Consider the following 16,603-nt stretch of genomic DNA (forward strand, 5'->3'; position numbering starts at 1 on the left):
AAAAAAAAAAAAAAAAAAAAGCACACAAAGTCATTCAAAAAGTTTTTAAATATTTAAAACCCACTCGAATGATGTTTGTACAGTCTGCGAAAAAAAAAAAAAAAAGAACAAAAACTCTTCAGTGCTTTGTACTGTTCTGGTCCAGTTCATCCTCCAGTCTTTTACTTGATTTTAGTTGCCATTTTTGTCTTGTTCCATTTGGGGATGCGAACGAGCAGCACGCCCACCGCCGCCAGAGCCAGCAGGACCCCCAGACTGGGAGGTCCGCACGGGCTGAACTCCTGGCAGATGCCCGAGAGCAGAGGGGCCAGCACGCGGCCCACGGCGGTCACCGACTGTCCGGCTCCGATCAGGGTCCCGCTGGCCCGCGTCCCTCCTCTCCGCAGCTCCAGGTCGGTGATGCCGGTGCGCCCCACTGTGGTGGAGATGGCGAAGAAGGTGGAGGTGAGCAGCACCTGCCACACGCTCTGTGCGGCGGCGTACAGCGAGATGAGTAGGCATGTCAGGAGGGTGGAGTGCAGCAGCAGGGCTGCCATGTTGTTGCCGTACAGTCGGGTGACGGGTCCCACCAGGAAGCCGGCCAGCGCCCCCAGAGTGCTGCTGTAGCTGATGAGGTAGCCCGTCGTCTTGGGCTTGAGAGAGAAGCGCTCCTCCATGGCCAGCGAGAAGTTGCTGTAGTAGAGCATGATGGCCACCGCCATCAGCAGGCGCACCAGGAACAGGTCCCACATGTCGGAGGAGGCCACCATGCGGATCCTGGAGCCCACCGAGGACAGCTGTCTCCAGGCGGGTTGCAGCGGGGACGTCCGCTTCCTCGGAACGTGCAGGTCCGCGGCGGTCCGTACCGGGGTGTGACTTTTAGCGGAAGAACCGTTGCTGACGGAGTTTCTGGAGTTATTGGTGCTGTTACAGTGAAGGAGAATGTCTCCCCACGGAAGCATCCAAACCAGCCCTGCGGTGAGAAAGACAACAATAAAATGGGAATTTCCACAAATCTCGTGAGATGTCAGCTCGGCGGGCGTCTGTGGTGCGACGTGACCCAGCGCGCCTGAACTGTTGCGCAGCGCACGGGTGTCTGCAAATACGAAGGGAAGACAGGAAGTAACGAACCCAATTTCGCTGACTAATAATTGAACTTCTGACTTTGGGAGGCAGAACTGCCTCAAATTTCTTTTTAAAAAGGTTGCAAAACGCGGCAATTAGGCAGACAATCTTCAGCGGTTAATCCCGGTAGTAGTGCGAAAGTCGCGGCGCCGACCAGAGAAGATCGTTGCAGCACCGTTGATGACATCAACATCACGTGTCGTGTAGGCCCATGTGGATTTCAAAAGTATTCGGAGCCCCAAAACAATTCATTTCAGTATCCAAAATGTGAAAAACAAAACAGAGGTGCGCTATAAATCTCCATACGTTCACCCACCGGCATTGATGAGGAAGATGCCGGCACAGGCGAAGGCAGAGGTGTAGAAGCCGCCCTCGTGCTCCGTCAGGTAGCCGCCCACCACGGGACCCAGAATGAAGCCCACGCTGGAGGCGGCGTTGAAGTGTCCCATCACCAGGGGGCGCTCTGCCTCGGACACCAGGTCAGCCAGCAGAGCTCTGCAGATGGACAGGGAGTGCTTGAACAGCCCTGAGATGGGAGACAGTCGACAGGCCCGCAACATTAACAAACACACAGCGACGCAGTCTTGAGCGTTTGCGGCCGTGTCTGAGCGGTTGCGAGTGCAACTCCCCGCCCGCTTCCCAAGTACGTGTTATGACAGGCGCGCAAATGAATGACACGTTGGTATATCCATAAATAAAGTTGAAATGTAAGCACGTCAGTGATTTCTGCAAGCTTCTTGAATCTTGTTACTCACCCACAGGGATGCGCGACAGCACAAACAAAACGATGCTGGTGGACATTCCCAGCAGGCCGTAGCCGAAAGCGCTCAGCAGCAAGCAGGTCAGCAGAGACTGCCGACGGCCCACCACGTCGCTCCAGCTGCCCTGAAAAGCACGGCCGCACGCGCACGCAAAACGTCAAGTACACGCTGCACTCAATGCAACGGCTGGATCAAATATTCTGCTTTTGGAAAGCTACTAATGCTAATCAGGACTGCATCAAACTGAGAGCCGTTTCTATTCATTTATTTCCATGTATTAGCTGCACGCGAGGGTCAAATTAGGACGATAAAGCCGTAGTTTGCCGTCAGTGTGCTATTACTAAGTCACGGTCATTTGCTGCCATCTTGTGAACGTGTAACGATACTTACATTGCAGAAGCTGCACATTTACGGAGTGCAATTACAGTGATGGTATTTTGTTTCGCCGAAACCTTTGCAGGTTTTCCAAGACGCTTGCAAATGTCTTGTTTTTATTTCATCACAAAGATAAATCAGTCTGCTTTCATGCAGGAAGACAGAAATCTGAGAATACTTCCTGCTTGGATTTGGACAATTGTAAGTTAAAAAGGTCTCAAAATAGTTGATTCCTTTGATCATCGAGTCATCGATCAATTGTTGCACTTCGAGTTCAAACAAAAACAAAACGTGCAGGCAGTGCCCAGGCTCAGCGGGATCTCTTATAAAATGAACAAAACATTGAAATAAATAAAAGGTTCCCTGAAGTTTACCCAGTTTTAAATGGATCTCTGATGCCAACATGCGCCAAAATGCCGATAATCGGCCTATCCCTCATTTTAAGTGACCCAATTGGGGCACACAGAGTCAATTACGAGGACAACATTTATAAATTCAACACGTTGATAAGCACTCATTTATTACACTCATTGATAGGCGTCGCCAATGTAGTGTCGAGTAAGTGTATAAGGCGGAATTGGGACCGAAATAGTGGAGACTTTGTATTTCCTATTAAGGCAACAGCGCAGACAGTTGTATTCAAATTTCACCCCATCGCTAACACACACACTCACATACAAATAATGCAATTAGGACAGAGTGAGTTAGGCGTGTTCCGCACGCAGGCTCTTGTAGACTTATCAAGATTCCGCTGCAGGGAGCAACAGACGCCTCCTTATCTGCCTAATCGGTCGCATGACCCGCCACAATTACGCCCGCATGTCAGCAGCTGAGCGGAGGCCTGAGAATCTCGCATCAGACGCACGAAACAAAAAAGGTTTCAGGAGCATTTTCTCGCGTAAACAGTCGTTGTCAGGGCATGGCAAAGGCGACAGCGCGTGCAACCGTTTTTCGGACACAAACTGTAATCGTCCCTTTAGGCAGGCAAACAGAGAATGGGTAAAAAAAAAAAAAAATTATAAAGTCGATCCTCACCACGATTGTGCTTGAGAACAGTTGTAAGACGCCATAGGTGGACCCTGCAAACAAAACAAAATCATAAGACGCAGGCGAATAAAATCAAATACTAAAGAAAAGTTAGGTCACAAGTGATATAATAACTGGAGATAAAACAGGGTTGGGGTATAAACATGGTGCAGTGAAAAAAAAAAAAAAATAATCTTAAAATTGAAAATATAAATAAATATATTTATAATACCTATAAAATAATACTTTAAAATAGTAAAAAAAAAAAAAACAAGGTGCAGGTAAAATAAAAGTAATGTTAACTAATTTTTTTTTTTTTAATTAAAAAAAAAGAAAAAAAAAATATATATATATATATATATATATATAAAAGATGCAAACATGAGAAATACTACTACTGATAATAATACATTAAAATGAAAAAGCAAAAAAACTAATTGGGATCTCGAACTATTCAAAGGATAGGATTTGATTGTTATTAGTTGATTACAAAAAACAAATCAACGTATGATTCAAGTGTTGACATTTAGCTTTGATTTGAGATGTATGAAAATGGAATTACAGGCATTTTAGGAGGTACAATCCGTCCATTTTCTGATACGGTATCATTTCGAGAGGGCACGCAAAAATAAACAACTGAGCTCATGTGGTTTTACCCTCTTACAACTTGAGGTGTTGGCTGCGTGTACAATTAACCAACCACATTCAAACTTGTGTAAAATGGGAGTAAGCGCACACCTTCTGATCAAGTTCAGAGGTTCTAGTAGGCCTTTGCCGCCCTCTCTTGCATTCTAAGCCAAAGCCTGAAGATCTTGCGCTAACACTGCGGAGGGCCATTTAGAACTGTTTGGAATTTTGCGGAAGAAAAATGTGAAGCGCACGATGCTGCCGCCAGCGTAATTTACTGCCGGTGTGTGCAAACTTTTTATACACATTGGAACCGACCTGCATTTCAAAACAGATCAAATTTGACACAATGTACATAAACCGTTGCCTTGTTAGTAAGGCGAGCGAGTAACAAATACTTCTCACCAACAATACCAGCAACTGTAGGACTTGCTCCGAGCGCTTTGACGTGATGGCTCAGCAGCGGGATGACCATGCTAACCCCGAACAAGTCCTACATCGGGAAACAAAAATAATCATCATCAGGACACTCGGTGAGCAGCTCACAAATTAACTCCACAAGAGGGCATGTGATCCATCATGAAGTCGACCGAGTTCTATTTGTATTATTTCCAATGGGAGTTTCTGAACGTGGACAAATTGGACGTGGACCAGCATCCTGGAACAGCCAAGGAAGCTGCGTCTGGTTTTCATTGCTGAGATCAGAGCAGATCCTCAGCTGTTGCCAAACTCTTGATTGAAGTCTCATGGCAAGTCATGACGTCCTCTTCACTTTATTTGCAACCACGACCTTCCCCCAGTGGCTCGTCTTACCTTCGCCACCTTAAACTTGATGAACGCAAGGGTTGGCACGCCCGAAGCTCGTCGTCACCCTAAAAAAATGGGAATAATCACATTGACGTCGTTACGGTTGCCGGGGGGAGAGCTGCCTCAAGCTGCAACGCATTGGAGTGACAGGGACGCTGGTGAACAGGAGACCCTCGTGGCGCGCTTTTTGTGTTGCCATGGCAACCGGTAAGGGGCAACATCACCTGGCTGCTTGAGGTTGCTCAGAAAATCAAAGAAAAGTCCATTGATTTGTCACTGTTTTTTCTTGAAATGTGCTACTTATCTCACGCTTTACACACCGAGCTAGTAAAGTGCGTCCGCAAAGACCACAAAGCATTCAAGTGTGTTTTAGCTGGTGTCGTTTTACTCACCATGAAGCCGACCACATAGATACATTGAATAATCCTCGTCCGTCCTCGGGGTTTCTGGTACAAAGCGCTCCATTTGTGGTTGTTCATCCTTCCGCTGTGACCGCACGCCTGCCGGCAACGCGGAAGCGCACTTGCGACTTGGGAGCCAAGTTTCACGTCCGAGGTGCGTTTGGTTGTCGCGCAAAAGGGGGTGACCGAGAAACCATCCGGTTAGTATCGTCTTTCAAAAGCGCGCCAGCGTGAACAGAGGTGACATTTGCGGCGTAGACAGCTGTTGTCAGTCACCGAGCCGGCGGAAGTGTCGTTGTTTGTGTTTCGTGGCGACAAACCCCGAGTAGACCGGTCCGACTAACCCGCGATTACGCGAAAGGTTGGTATCACCCAGTGACGTCATGGAAAATAGGCGGAAGTGTTTCCATTCGTAAACAAAGCAAAAGAATAATGGCGTTACCTGAAAGTTTTCCAACTAACATATTTTTTTTAATCTTGAGGACATTTTTTTGGTCTCATTGTGTGCACTACAAAAATTGACTATTTGGTAAATACTATTCTCGTTCTCGGTAATGTTTTTCTACATTAAGGTTTCGAAGTTAAAACAACATTGCCACTTTTTCACAATGATTTTGTTTCTTTCTCAAAAGCCCTCAAACTAATGAAACAGAAAAACATATTAATATTTATTGTATCATTTAAGAAAATATGTTCGGCCAATTTTCTAATATATATATTATTTTATTTTTTTATGTACCCGACCCTACTTGTATTTCATTTTGACAAAAGCCAGTGTTGTTTGTATTCTATGCAATTGTTCAATTTAAAAAAATAAACAAAAAAAAAACCCTAAACATTCAATGAATTCCATTTTAATGAAGAAATTCGAGGCATACATTTCCCTGACCTCCTCTTATAAAATATAATAGCTATAAAAACATGTAATATCTGTAAAGATATTTTCATATCCTGTACTTTTTGTCCTTTGAATCGCCCCTGTCATATTGTCTCTGAGAATGCAGTACCACCTGCTGGACAAACTAAGCAAAACATTACTGTGTACTGTGTACATTACATGACTGCGCTGTGCAAAGAATCATCGTCATACAGTGACATGTGTTGAGATGTGATGTAACCAAGTTTAATTTATTGACAAGAAAGAAAGATCACACTGGCTTTTCATCTTGTATTATATTACCATAGGCAGCACAGTAACCAAGTTATTCCGAGCACATTTCTGATATCGGAGGTTTGAATCCGGGCTCCTGTGTGGAGTTCGCATTTTTAACCCGGCTAAACAATTCTTAAAAGGAAAAATCTGGCATGTGCACACATAGACCCCAAGGGGTGCTCAAGCACCTGCCCTGTTGCCCTGGATGAAAAAAGTGCCCTTTTCGCTACAGCCAATTTTTTTCTCCTTTCATCCAAAATACTCTCTGTCATCAATTCCACCCAGTGGTTTGATATCTGACGGGCATTCGTATGAGTCCTTGAGTCCTTGAGTGAATTATGCAAATTACATTGATGATTAGGGTTAACTTAAAGTGGAAAAAAAGTTTTGAAATATTTATCTTGGTCTCATTTTTTGTGTATCACAAAAACCTGCCATTTGAACCGGGATGTGTAGACTTTTTATATCAACTGTAGTCCAGCTTCCCTTCACCTCCTTTGTTAAGATTTGATTGATTGACTGTGTTGATTGTATTAACAAACATAAATAAGTAATACATACTCCCTTTTCCCTAATTATATGTATTTATTTGTGTTTTGGTGATGGGTGGCCTTTTTTTTGCCCTTGAGCACCTGCCCCGCAAAAATGTCTGTGCATGTGCCTGGGAATAAAGTTAACTGGTTGATCAGCTGGTTATCTTTCAGTCATACTTAACTGAAACAGCAAGTGTCGGGGGTGGTTAGGTCACATTGGTGTGTAAATTAGCCAAGCGTCTACATATAGGTTCACCGCTAAATTTTCCCCGTAGACGCTAGTGAGCCAGCAGGCCAGTCGGTTCACATTGTCACGTGCCTTTCACCCTGAACACGGATTGACAGATGACTCAATAATATCTGAGGCTATGTTATGCTAATATAGAGCTCATTAGTTCTCAATTGCTGTCAGGCTGAGACCTGCATTTTTCTCAGGTGGCCAAGTCACGACCCACTTTCGCAGAAGTTTGGCACTATAAAGAACATGTATTGTTCAAAAATAGCCCTTGGAAATATGAATATCATATATTTTTTTCTCATTGCCTAAAATGAATCCCAGCACCCCTACACCTGGTTGCCCCATTGATAGTAATATTACACTGTACCTATATCACATGCGCTGTGCTGGTGGGACAGAATGTCGTGTCCTTACGGTCTCACCCTGACATTCCCGTGCCAATCTGGGTGTCCAGTTGCCGCTGGTCCCAGTCCCCCCCACACTCCCGCAGCAGTTGGAGTGTTTGGGCAGCAGCCGCCTTCACTCAGACCTCAAAATAGCACATAGGCTGCGTGATGGGAGGGCAGGGGGTGTCCAGAGAGGAGTCATGTGCACAAAACGGTCAACAGTGTTACATAGACCTGCTTGACACGCCGGTGTGGATGTGCCCCAGCGTCTCAACGTTATCACCTGCGTCCGCTGCCGTTAGTTGACCGAGCGTGCCGTCAGAACCACTGAAACTTTATTTACAGCCCCCCCCCCCCGCCCCCCCCCTCCCCGTGCCCAGCCATGAAGCTCAGCGTGGCGTTGTTCTTTGCCGGACTCTTCGGGGCCCTGGCAGTGGTCTTCATCCTGCTGTCCTTCGGAACCGATTACTGGCTGCTGGCCTCGGAGAGCTGCCGTCCCGCTTCTGACAATGACCGCACCGCTGCGGAGGTAGGTGACAAAAGAACACAGATCGCCAGGTGAATTGCTCTGTTGTGTTTTTCCAAAGTTGAATGCCCCCTAAAAGTCAGACAGTTTGGAATTGGACAAACGTGTAAGATGTGATTCAAATGTCGAACAAAACTTGAATTGTTCAGATGTGCCGTTGTTGAAGTAGCGAACACGCATTCTTCTGATGATTTATACATATTTTAAAGCCGTATGAACCCCCGAAACAACCACATAGCTTTGCCTTAAGAAAGTCTGCTTAACGGAATGCTCAAAAACAATGCAGATTTGTGCAGCCAAATTTGGTAGTGTCATTCATACTTGGAGCAACAGATCAGCGAACAGAAATGTCGCGCCAACACGTAAAGACAGACAATATAACAATGCCCACAGGAATATATTATTTATCATCTCTGAAAAACTAATACAGTAGTTCTTCTTCATTTGTGGCTGCGTGACTGGATGATACTGCCCCCGGTGGTCAGGTCACGCATACAAGAACGAGTCGCACCGTATGACTCATGACGGACAGTTTCAATTGATTGATTGGATTACAAAATGGTTTTAACGTGTGAAAGTGATATCAAAAAAGGACAACGAAACATACAAAATAAAAATACAAGATCAAAATCAAGTTCAATTGTACATCTTCGAAAAGGAGTAGGAAGAAGTAAAAACTGAATCACTCCTACCCCTGTCTCTACATCTTTATTTACATTCTTTACGTTCTATTTAATTTTATTATTACTACAGTGGACTCAAGCATACTCACGGTCCCACACCTGTGGATTCAGCTATTAGCAGATTTAAAAATAAATAAATAAATAATATTTTTCACATTTTAAAATTGCCCCCCCCCCCCCCCCAATTCAATCCAATCCAATTGAATCCAAATTCCAGTTTCAGCACTTCCCAGAATAGAGTAGCGTGATATTCTAAGACTCGTTCAAATTTGAGTGCGAAAATTCTGATTCGATGTGCACAATAGTACGGCTGGAACAGATTATTTCTGTATTTACATTTTATCCTATGGGGGAACAATCGGAACAACTTGGGAGTCATCGGCATCGCTCGACAGATTGTTTCCAACTTCGGAGGCTCGCCCGTGTTTTCCTGTTCGTCACATTCCGAGTGGTTTCCCCTCGTCTGAAAAGCTCCGATCGGGAGATGAAGTGCATGGCAGCGAGGCACGGCTGCGCTATGGGACTTCTTCATGTAATCGCCCCTCACAGTCGAGTGTGTGTGCAGCTATGCAAAGCTTTCAGCACGATAGAAAAACAAATAGCGACGGTCCCAGCGGAGGAATGATGTCGGATTAAATATCACCAGCTCGCACACGACTCGCTTTAGATAGAACAACGGGAGCATCTTGCTTTTGCTTTCGATGATTGCTATGTGATACATAAAGAGGGGGATATACTGTAATACGCCCGTAGCCGCAGCTGTCATTTTGCGACTAAATTTAAATTACGAACGCCTGCGCAATCTATTGAGAGCCAAAGGCTTTTTCCTAATTCTGCCTCGCGAAAATAATAACGCTCAATTGCGACGTATGACTCGAACAATACGTTTATTATTGTCGTTGCGGTTGGCCCGAGGTCTGGCATTGCCAGATAACTAGACAACTAGCACCTTTGACCCCCTTGTGGCGCCGCCCGTTGGTCAAAATGGAGAAACGCTGGTCGCACACCTGCCCGCCATGGCCCTCGAGCCCCTCTTCTGTGAGGGCACTGAACATATCTCTCTTTTTTGTTCCCCCCCCTCCAGCGTGGAGATATGCCAGAACAGAACGTGACCAGTGGGGTCGCTTTGTACCACGAGGGCTTCTTCTGGAGGTGTTCGTTTGCAGGCGACGTGCAAGAAGAAGACCTGCTATGGGCGCTTTGGTTCAGTAAGACAGACTCGGTGTAAAATTGGAAAAGCGCCATCGGAATGAACGGGACTCATTGGCAATATGAGCCGTCGTTACTGCGGTCTGGAGTGACACTCGTGAATTGTGCGAGACTGAAACGTGATAGTTAGGAGGATGCGGTGATTGAAGGACTGATCAACAATGAATCAACAATATTAATTAAATTACAAATAAGTTACTTACATTTCATTTCCAACAACCACGCATGTGGTCATTTTAAATTCTTATATTACTACAGTAATGCACAATATTATGACAAATGTATGGCAAAATAATGTATAATTAGCACAGAATACAACAACAAGGTCAATAAAGTAAAATCAAAATACAAAGAGGAAAATAAGTAGTAAAAGATAAATATTCAATTACCGTTTCCTGTTAATATGTTATATTAGTTACATAAAATAATAGATAATACTACTTGCCTGCAGTAACTGATATCTAGTGTGTCATCCATTCATCTATTTTCTATAGCGGTTGTCATCATTTTGTTGGCTGAGGGTCATTTCTATGTGGCGTTTCCTCCTCAGCAAATCAGCCTCACTCCAAAGTCTGCATGCACTCCTACCTCTTCCCATTCCCGGTGTCCCATCACACCCACAACGCCACGGCCTATGAATCCGCCATAAGTAAGTGTCTTCGCCTGAAATCTTTCATTGTGTGAGCGTATGGCGGATGCATGTGCAATGAGTGCTTTCTTCCCAGTCTACAGAGGCTTCTGGAGCGTCTTCATGCTCATCGGCGTGGCGGCCGTGGTGCTCGCCGGCTTTTTCATCATCTGCGCGGCTCCCTTCGCTAGCCACTGCCTGTACAAAACGGGAGGTGGCTTCTTCCTGGCATCGGGTGAGACTTTCAACTGGATGTTGTTGCTCTCTCAACAGTGCCGTGAACATTTCTTTTTCCTCCTCATTTCAGTTTTCTTTGCATATTTGTCGCAGTAATATTGAAGGATTAGGGTTGGCGTCTCAGTTGGATTTATGTCCGGACCTTGACTTGGTCACTCCAAAACTTCCATTTTTGTTGAGCCGTTGAGAGGTGGACATGCCTGTATGTTTCGGGTCATTGTCCTGCTGCGTTACCCGAGAGCGCTTGAGCTTGAAGGCGCGAGCTGGTGGCCAGAGGTTTGCCTGCACGATTTTCCGGTAGACAACTTCAGATGGAATCGATTGCTCCATTAACCGCAACAAGATATCCAGGTCCTGAAGTGAAAAAGCAACCCCATTCCATGGAACTACCACCGCTATGTTCCACTGGTGGCACGGTGTTCTTTTGATCAAGTGCTGTGGTATTTTGACAACAGGTGTAACGAGTTGCACGCTTTCCAAAAATGACGTTTTCACTGCACTGTAAAGTGAGTGTGACGCAAGCCTTATCCTTATTAGGTTTCTTCCTGCTGTGCGTGGTGGTGATGTACGTACTTTGGATCGAGGTGTTGGACGCGGTGGACGTCTATGTGAATCATCAACGTTCCAACGTGTGTCCAGACTTCCACTTGACCCTCTACTACGGCCTCTCGTTCATGTTCGCTCCCGTCGGCATCTTCTTCTCTCTGCTGGCCGGCCTCCTCTTCCTCCTGATTGGCCGAACCATCAAGAACCACTATCACTAACTCTGGGGTATCGAAAAGGAAACACCAGCAAACCGGAATACGTCCTTCAAGAGTTAATGAGCGAGAGTACTGTGCAAAAGTTGTAGCTACCATGCTACAATGACCCAAGTGCTACTTATAAAAATGTAATAGATCATTCCTCAACTCACATGACAACAATCTATAACATGGTGCGCAAAGTATGGCGTCGATCTTTAATTTGCCCCACAGAGCAGTTACATTGTCAGGAGTCCTATAATTCCGTGTTTATTTTCCTGAAATTGGCTCATTCAAACGTCATTTTTTCAATTCGTTCAATTCATAAATGGCAAATGTATGTATTTTAAATAAGATTTTTAATCTTATTTAAAATAAAATAAGATTTTTAATCATATTTAAAATACTCTTATTTTTTAAAAAAATTACAATTTAAAATAATCTTATTTTAAAAAAAAACATTTTATTTTAAAATTTAAATAAAATAAAATAAAATAAATACTTTTACAAGTACTTTTTTTAAAAAGGATTTTGATTAAATATGACTAAGTGATCCTAAATCATGAAAATTGAAAATGTGTAAATTATGACTGTGCTATTACAATATTTTAAATGACTATCATTCTTATTCTTCCTCCTGGCCCATCTTTCCCACAAGAGTTTGCCCGGTCTTTGTCAATACATTTTCTTTTTTTTGCTCTTCCGAATGGCTGCTGTGGGAAAAAAAAGGTCATTCAAACAACAAAGCTGGAGGTGAGTGGCGACCCAAGACTTTTGCACAGTACAGCGTTCTCGGTTTATGACGGTCCTTCGCTCATTGCTCGCCATATTTACTGTTGGATTGCTTTTTTTCCCCCTCTTTTTTTATTTTTTAAAAATCTTTTTCTGTAATGGCAGCATCTCACAGTGAATAACCACTCCCGCCAATTTTTTGTTGTTGTTATTTATAACTTATATTAATGATTAGCAAAGCTGTTATAACATCATCATTGCCTCTTAAATAAACTTTATAAAACGTTTAGAATATTATTTTTTTGGTAAATATTATTATTGTAAATCGGTACTTGCTTGCATATAGTATTGCCATATTTACTCAAAAATAAAGAAAATAATGACATCATACAATATTGTATAGAATTTAGGTGAGGACAAAATGTGTGCAAAAGGGAAGGATGAGGGGAGAAAATGAGGGGAAAGGTCTCCACATGGCCACAAGAGGGCAGTGCCGTCCCATCTGAGCCTCACCCGCATCCCCCAAACCCTAAAGAGCGAGGCAGACGCCCTCTTTTTTTTTTTTTTTTTTTTTGCTCCGTGTAGAGCGCATGTGGTGTTATGCATCTCATCACAAGTTGAGAGGAAGATGAAAGAATTCACACCTCCCGGCTGACAGACGGATGCTAATTTCACTCATGAATGGAGCATTTGATCGGGAATGAATGAACGAACGCCGCCACTGAATCTCATGTGTCTCAATCAACTGTGTGGCTCTTTTCCAGCTTAGCAACATATATATATATATATATATATATATATATATATATATATATATATATATATTTTTTTTTTAATATATATATAATGCGGTGTTGCCGGGGATTCACATCTCCAGAATCCATAGAGGATGTATATAGTCCACGGGTGTCCACATGACAAAAAAAAAAAAAAAAAATGAAGGTTGTTGGGGAGCCACATTGAAGTTCTTCACATTTTTCTTCATTAAAACATGCTAAAACCAATCCAAACCGGGTTTGCGGCAAAGGGTTAGGCTAAGTTAGTGAAAGGGAATATACGACCGTAAGGGGAGAGCTTTTCACCTGCGGCAAACCTGGCACGTAACTAAACCAACTGTACTAAACCAGGGGTGATAAACCCGTTTTGGTTTTGGGCCACATTCTTGGTACAGTTTCCCTCAGATGCCCGTCGTGATTCTGAAACCATATAGCGGTAAAGTATTTCACCGCCTCGTCATTGTATTACAAATACACAACAATTTGATGGGCAGCTAGTTTTGAAATCAGCAGTCAACGTTAATCGTCTGTGCAACTAGCGCGCCACATTTAAAGGGAATGGGAGGAGCCGCTGCGATCGGACGGGTTTGAAGTCGGCTGTGATCGCTCCCGACGGCGGCGCAGACCTCCTTTTAGATATGCCAGCCTGTGCTGGGCCACCAAATTACCAACGTTGGTTCTTAGCCGCCTCAGCGCAGAATCACGCCGCTCATGAAAAGGTGTATTTTCTGATAATGTTGCTAGATATATGCGGAAGGCTACCTAACCCTTAAGGTTCGCTGGATGCCAGTGATGAAGGCAAAACAATGTTTGGCCCAGCGACCTAATACAAAGGAGAGGACGTGCGCAGGTCACAACAAAATCGCAATGCCAATGTTACCAGATGCTAATACAACGTAAGATATGATCACATGATTAGTTTGGGTCTACCTGGAGGAGGGAGGGGGGGGGAGTCTCCTGGGGGTGATATTCCTTATCTGCTTCACTTCCTGGTTTGAATGAAATCCTAATAAGATTAAAAAAGAAAAAAAAGCCTCTCTCTCTCTCTCTCTCTCTCTCTGCGTACTACGTCCACAGCTTCTAATGCCGGTGTGCGGCATGCAGCCTTCCACTCCGCCGTGTCATCAGAGTGGGAGTTCCACCTGAATTGAACACTGTTCTGCATGATTGCCCGTGATAATTGTGTGTTGATAGGGAGCGCCGGAGATGGAGTGTAATTTCCACCGAGAGATTCCTAAACAAATACCTGACGCGAGGCGGCGGCGGCATCGGAGGTGGAGGGATAGGAAGGAGGCGAGGAGGAGAATAGAGGATGAGGTGAGACACGGGATGACCAAAGTGCAGGACAGGAGGAGGAAGCGGAAGTGGACGAACCATGGGAAACGTCAAAAAGACAATATCATAATATACCTCATTTACCCTTGGGTACAAATAAAGTTACCTAACCTAATAACAATACTCAAAGGCATGTATTATTTATCCTTTGCCAAATTTGGACGAATATTAAGGTAGATGAGTGATCTTAGAAAGGACTGTCTTCATTGTGCCTTTAATATGTACGGTCCAACCGGCCACCCCCCACGTGTGTCTGGAAAACATTTTCAGGTCAAACTTCAATCAGCGTAAAACACATCGTAAAGACATCATCGAATCGCATTAAAAAGAATTCAACAATTTTGGTCACACTTTGCATCAAACTGAATGGCCGCTGCGCAGCTGACACCTTGGCCACCTGGGGGCAGTATAAGACAGACAGACGGATATATTGTACGTGGACATTTGTACTGTATTCCGCTCCTTTCAGCTCCTCGCAGAGGATAAAGGATACGTGACTGTGAGTACTGCTATGTTGAATGTCTAAAAGCATTGCTGCGCTGTTTGTGTTCAAATATCAGTAAATGAAAAGAGTATATTTGTGTTTCACATTTTGTGTTAGCATTCGCGTCAAGCTAGTGACTCGAGGCCATGCTATGTGTTTGTTTTAAATACACAACGTGTAATTCTCCTCGTATTATATTTAGCTTGACAGTAAACTTCAACACTTTTCTTGAACATCCAATAAACTTTCCACAGGACGCTTCATTCAGAAACATTTGGAAAAATCTGTTTCCATTTTAGCGTTTCCATGGGAGTTTTTTTATTGCTGGGGCAGCACGGTAGCCGAGCGGTGAACACATCTGCGGTTTGTGCGATCAAATCTCAGCTCAAATCTTGCAAGTCGTTTCATATTTCCATAGCGCACGTCTGAAATGAAACAAATCTTCATATTTATCGACTCTGTGGATGATTCAGTCGTGGAGGTGGCAGGAGGGCAGAAATCTATGGAAAACTTCCCTTTTGGATGACAAATGCAAAAATTGGCATCACGGTATTGCTTTTATTTCTGGCAGCTTTTATGGTCCGTAAATCAACACAAAGACGGTTCCACGACGGCGCACAGGGCAGCTAAGTTGGTCCGTTTGAAGTTCATGAGGATACACTCACTCATTGCCCGCGAGTGTGTGTCGGCAGTTATCATAGCTCATCTCCCAAATGCGTCCTAATCCCACACGACACGCAGGTCAGGCCCAATTTAAATACCTTCATACGGCCGACGTATTTGCATTGCATGAACACTATGGCAAGTCGCATTACGGGCCGCCGTCCTCTTTGGAGATAGTTTTACATAATTCCCCATTGGTGACTGAAATCATGAATAGACAATGGGCTGTATAATTGTAGGGATTTACAATTCAGAGGACTCCATCACGGTGTCATCACCATGCATAATTCAGAGAGCCCGGCGCGTAGGGTGGGCTACTGCATCCCCCCGCTCCACAAAAAAAAAAAAAAAAAATGAAACGCAGGTCACCAAACAAACATTTGGAAATCAACACTTTCATTAGCGCAGAACCACGAACAGTCGAACAGTGCAGCTCAACTGTACCGCAAAGCATCAACGTATGTGAAGTCATTTTTGCTTTTGCTTTTTTTTCTGAATTTAGTCTTCTTTTAGTTAGCATCAAAAAAGAGAGTAAATATTTGCTTTTTTGACAGAATTTTCCTGTGTATATATATATTTGCTTTTTAAAAGGAATTGTTTGTATTTTTCTTGTATTTTGTAACAGATTTTTTGGATTTTTAAAAAAAAATATTTTTTTTATCTGTAATACAGTGAAACCCCCTAAAAAAAGTGCATTTACATGACCATCAAAATAAGACTGTACAGTATTTTGGTAATAAAGTCCTGTCATTCATATCTACCTAATTACATTGCTCATATTGTACTGAGGGGCGAGTCGCTTTATTTTGTCACAATAAATTGAAATTCCAGTTCTACAGTTTCACGTTGGCAAATTAGGCAAAATAGGCAAATGCCGAAGGTACCGTGACCCCAAAATCGTGGCGAAATTCGCCTACAATCTAATTTCATTAAAAGTAGCTGTTATTATTAACTTTGAGCAATATTAAACTGCAGTTTACTGCTTCTTTGTCATGACAATAAAGTTGAATCAGATCCAATATGCAGATTCAAACACATCAAATACATTGTATATTACACACGCAGAGTACACATGTATTTATTCCATTTTTAAAAAAAATCTCAATATAATAGAGGATGGACTTGCTATATGATATGAAAGAATTGTATTTTCTATTTCAAATTGGGCGACATGTTATT

At 43.5% G+C, this 16,603-nt stretch overlaps 2 protein-coding genes across 4 annotated transcripts; one reads left to right on the plus strand and one right to left on the minus strand.

The window, feature by feature from the left end:
* Window positions 1–120: 120 nt before the first annotated feature.
* mfsd9 (major facilitator superfamily domain containing 9) lies at window positions 121–5,408 on the minus strand. 2 transcript variants are annotated; one of them, XM_061691874.1, is made up of 6 exons: window positions 5,093–5,408; window positions 4,299–4,386; window positions 3,276–3,319; window positions 1,860–1,989; window positions 1,421–1,630; window positions 121–952 (listed from the first exon to the last, which is right to left on the minus strand). In XM_061691874.1, the coding sequence occupies exons 1-6, from the start codon at window positions 5,177–5,179 to the stop codon at window positions 162–164; spliced, it is 1,350 nt and encodes a 449-aa protein (XP_061547858.1). In that variant the 5' UTR covers window positions 5,180–5,408; the 3' UTR covers window positions 121–161. The 2 variants fall into 2 exon arrangements, with proteins under 2 accessions (XP_061547858.1, XP_061547859.1); XM_061691875.1 differs by having other exon boundaries at window positions 4,299–4,765; window positions 5,093–5,181.
* A 137-nt stretch (window positions 5,409–5,545) lies between these two features.
* On the plus strand, window positions 5,546–12,452 carry tmem182a (transmembrane protein 182a). 2 transcript variants are annotated; one of them, XM_061692229.1, is made up of 6 exons: window positions 5,546–5,630; window positions 7,792–7,940; window positions 9,705–9,828; window positions 10,380–10,478; window positions 10,555–10,692; window positions 11,232–12,452. In XM_061692229.1, exons 2-6 carry the CDS (start codon window positions 7,794–7,796, stop codon window positions 11,456–11,458), a joined length of 735 nt encoding a protein of 244 aa, XP_061548213.1. In that variant the 5' UTR covers window positions 5,546–5,630; window positions 7,792–7,793; the 3' UTR covers window positions 11,459–12,452. The 2 variants fall into 2 exon arrangements, with proteins under 2 accessions (XP_061548213.1, XP_061548212.1); XM_061692228.1 differs by lacking the exon at window positions 5,546–5,630 and having other exon boundaries at window positions 7,637–7,940.
* Window positions 12,453–16,603: the final 4,151 nt, after the last annotated feature.

This window comes from Phycodurus eques, chromosome 12 (assembly GCF_024500275.1).
Source record: "Phycodurus eques isolate BA_2022a chromosome 12, UOR_Pequ_1.1, whole genome shotgun sequence".
In the NCBI taxonomy this organism is placed as follows: domain Eukaryota; kingdom Metazoa; phylum Chordata; class Actinopteri; order Syngnathiformes; family Syngnathidae; genus Phycodurus; species Phycodurus eques.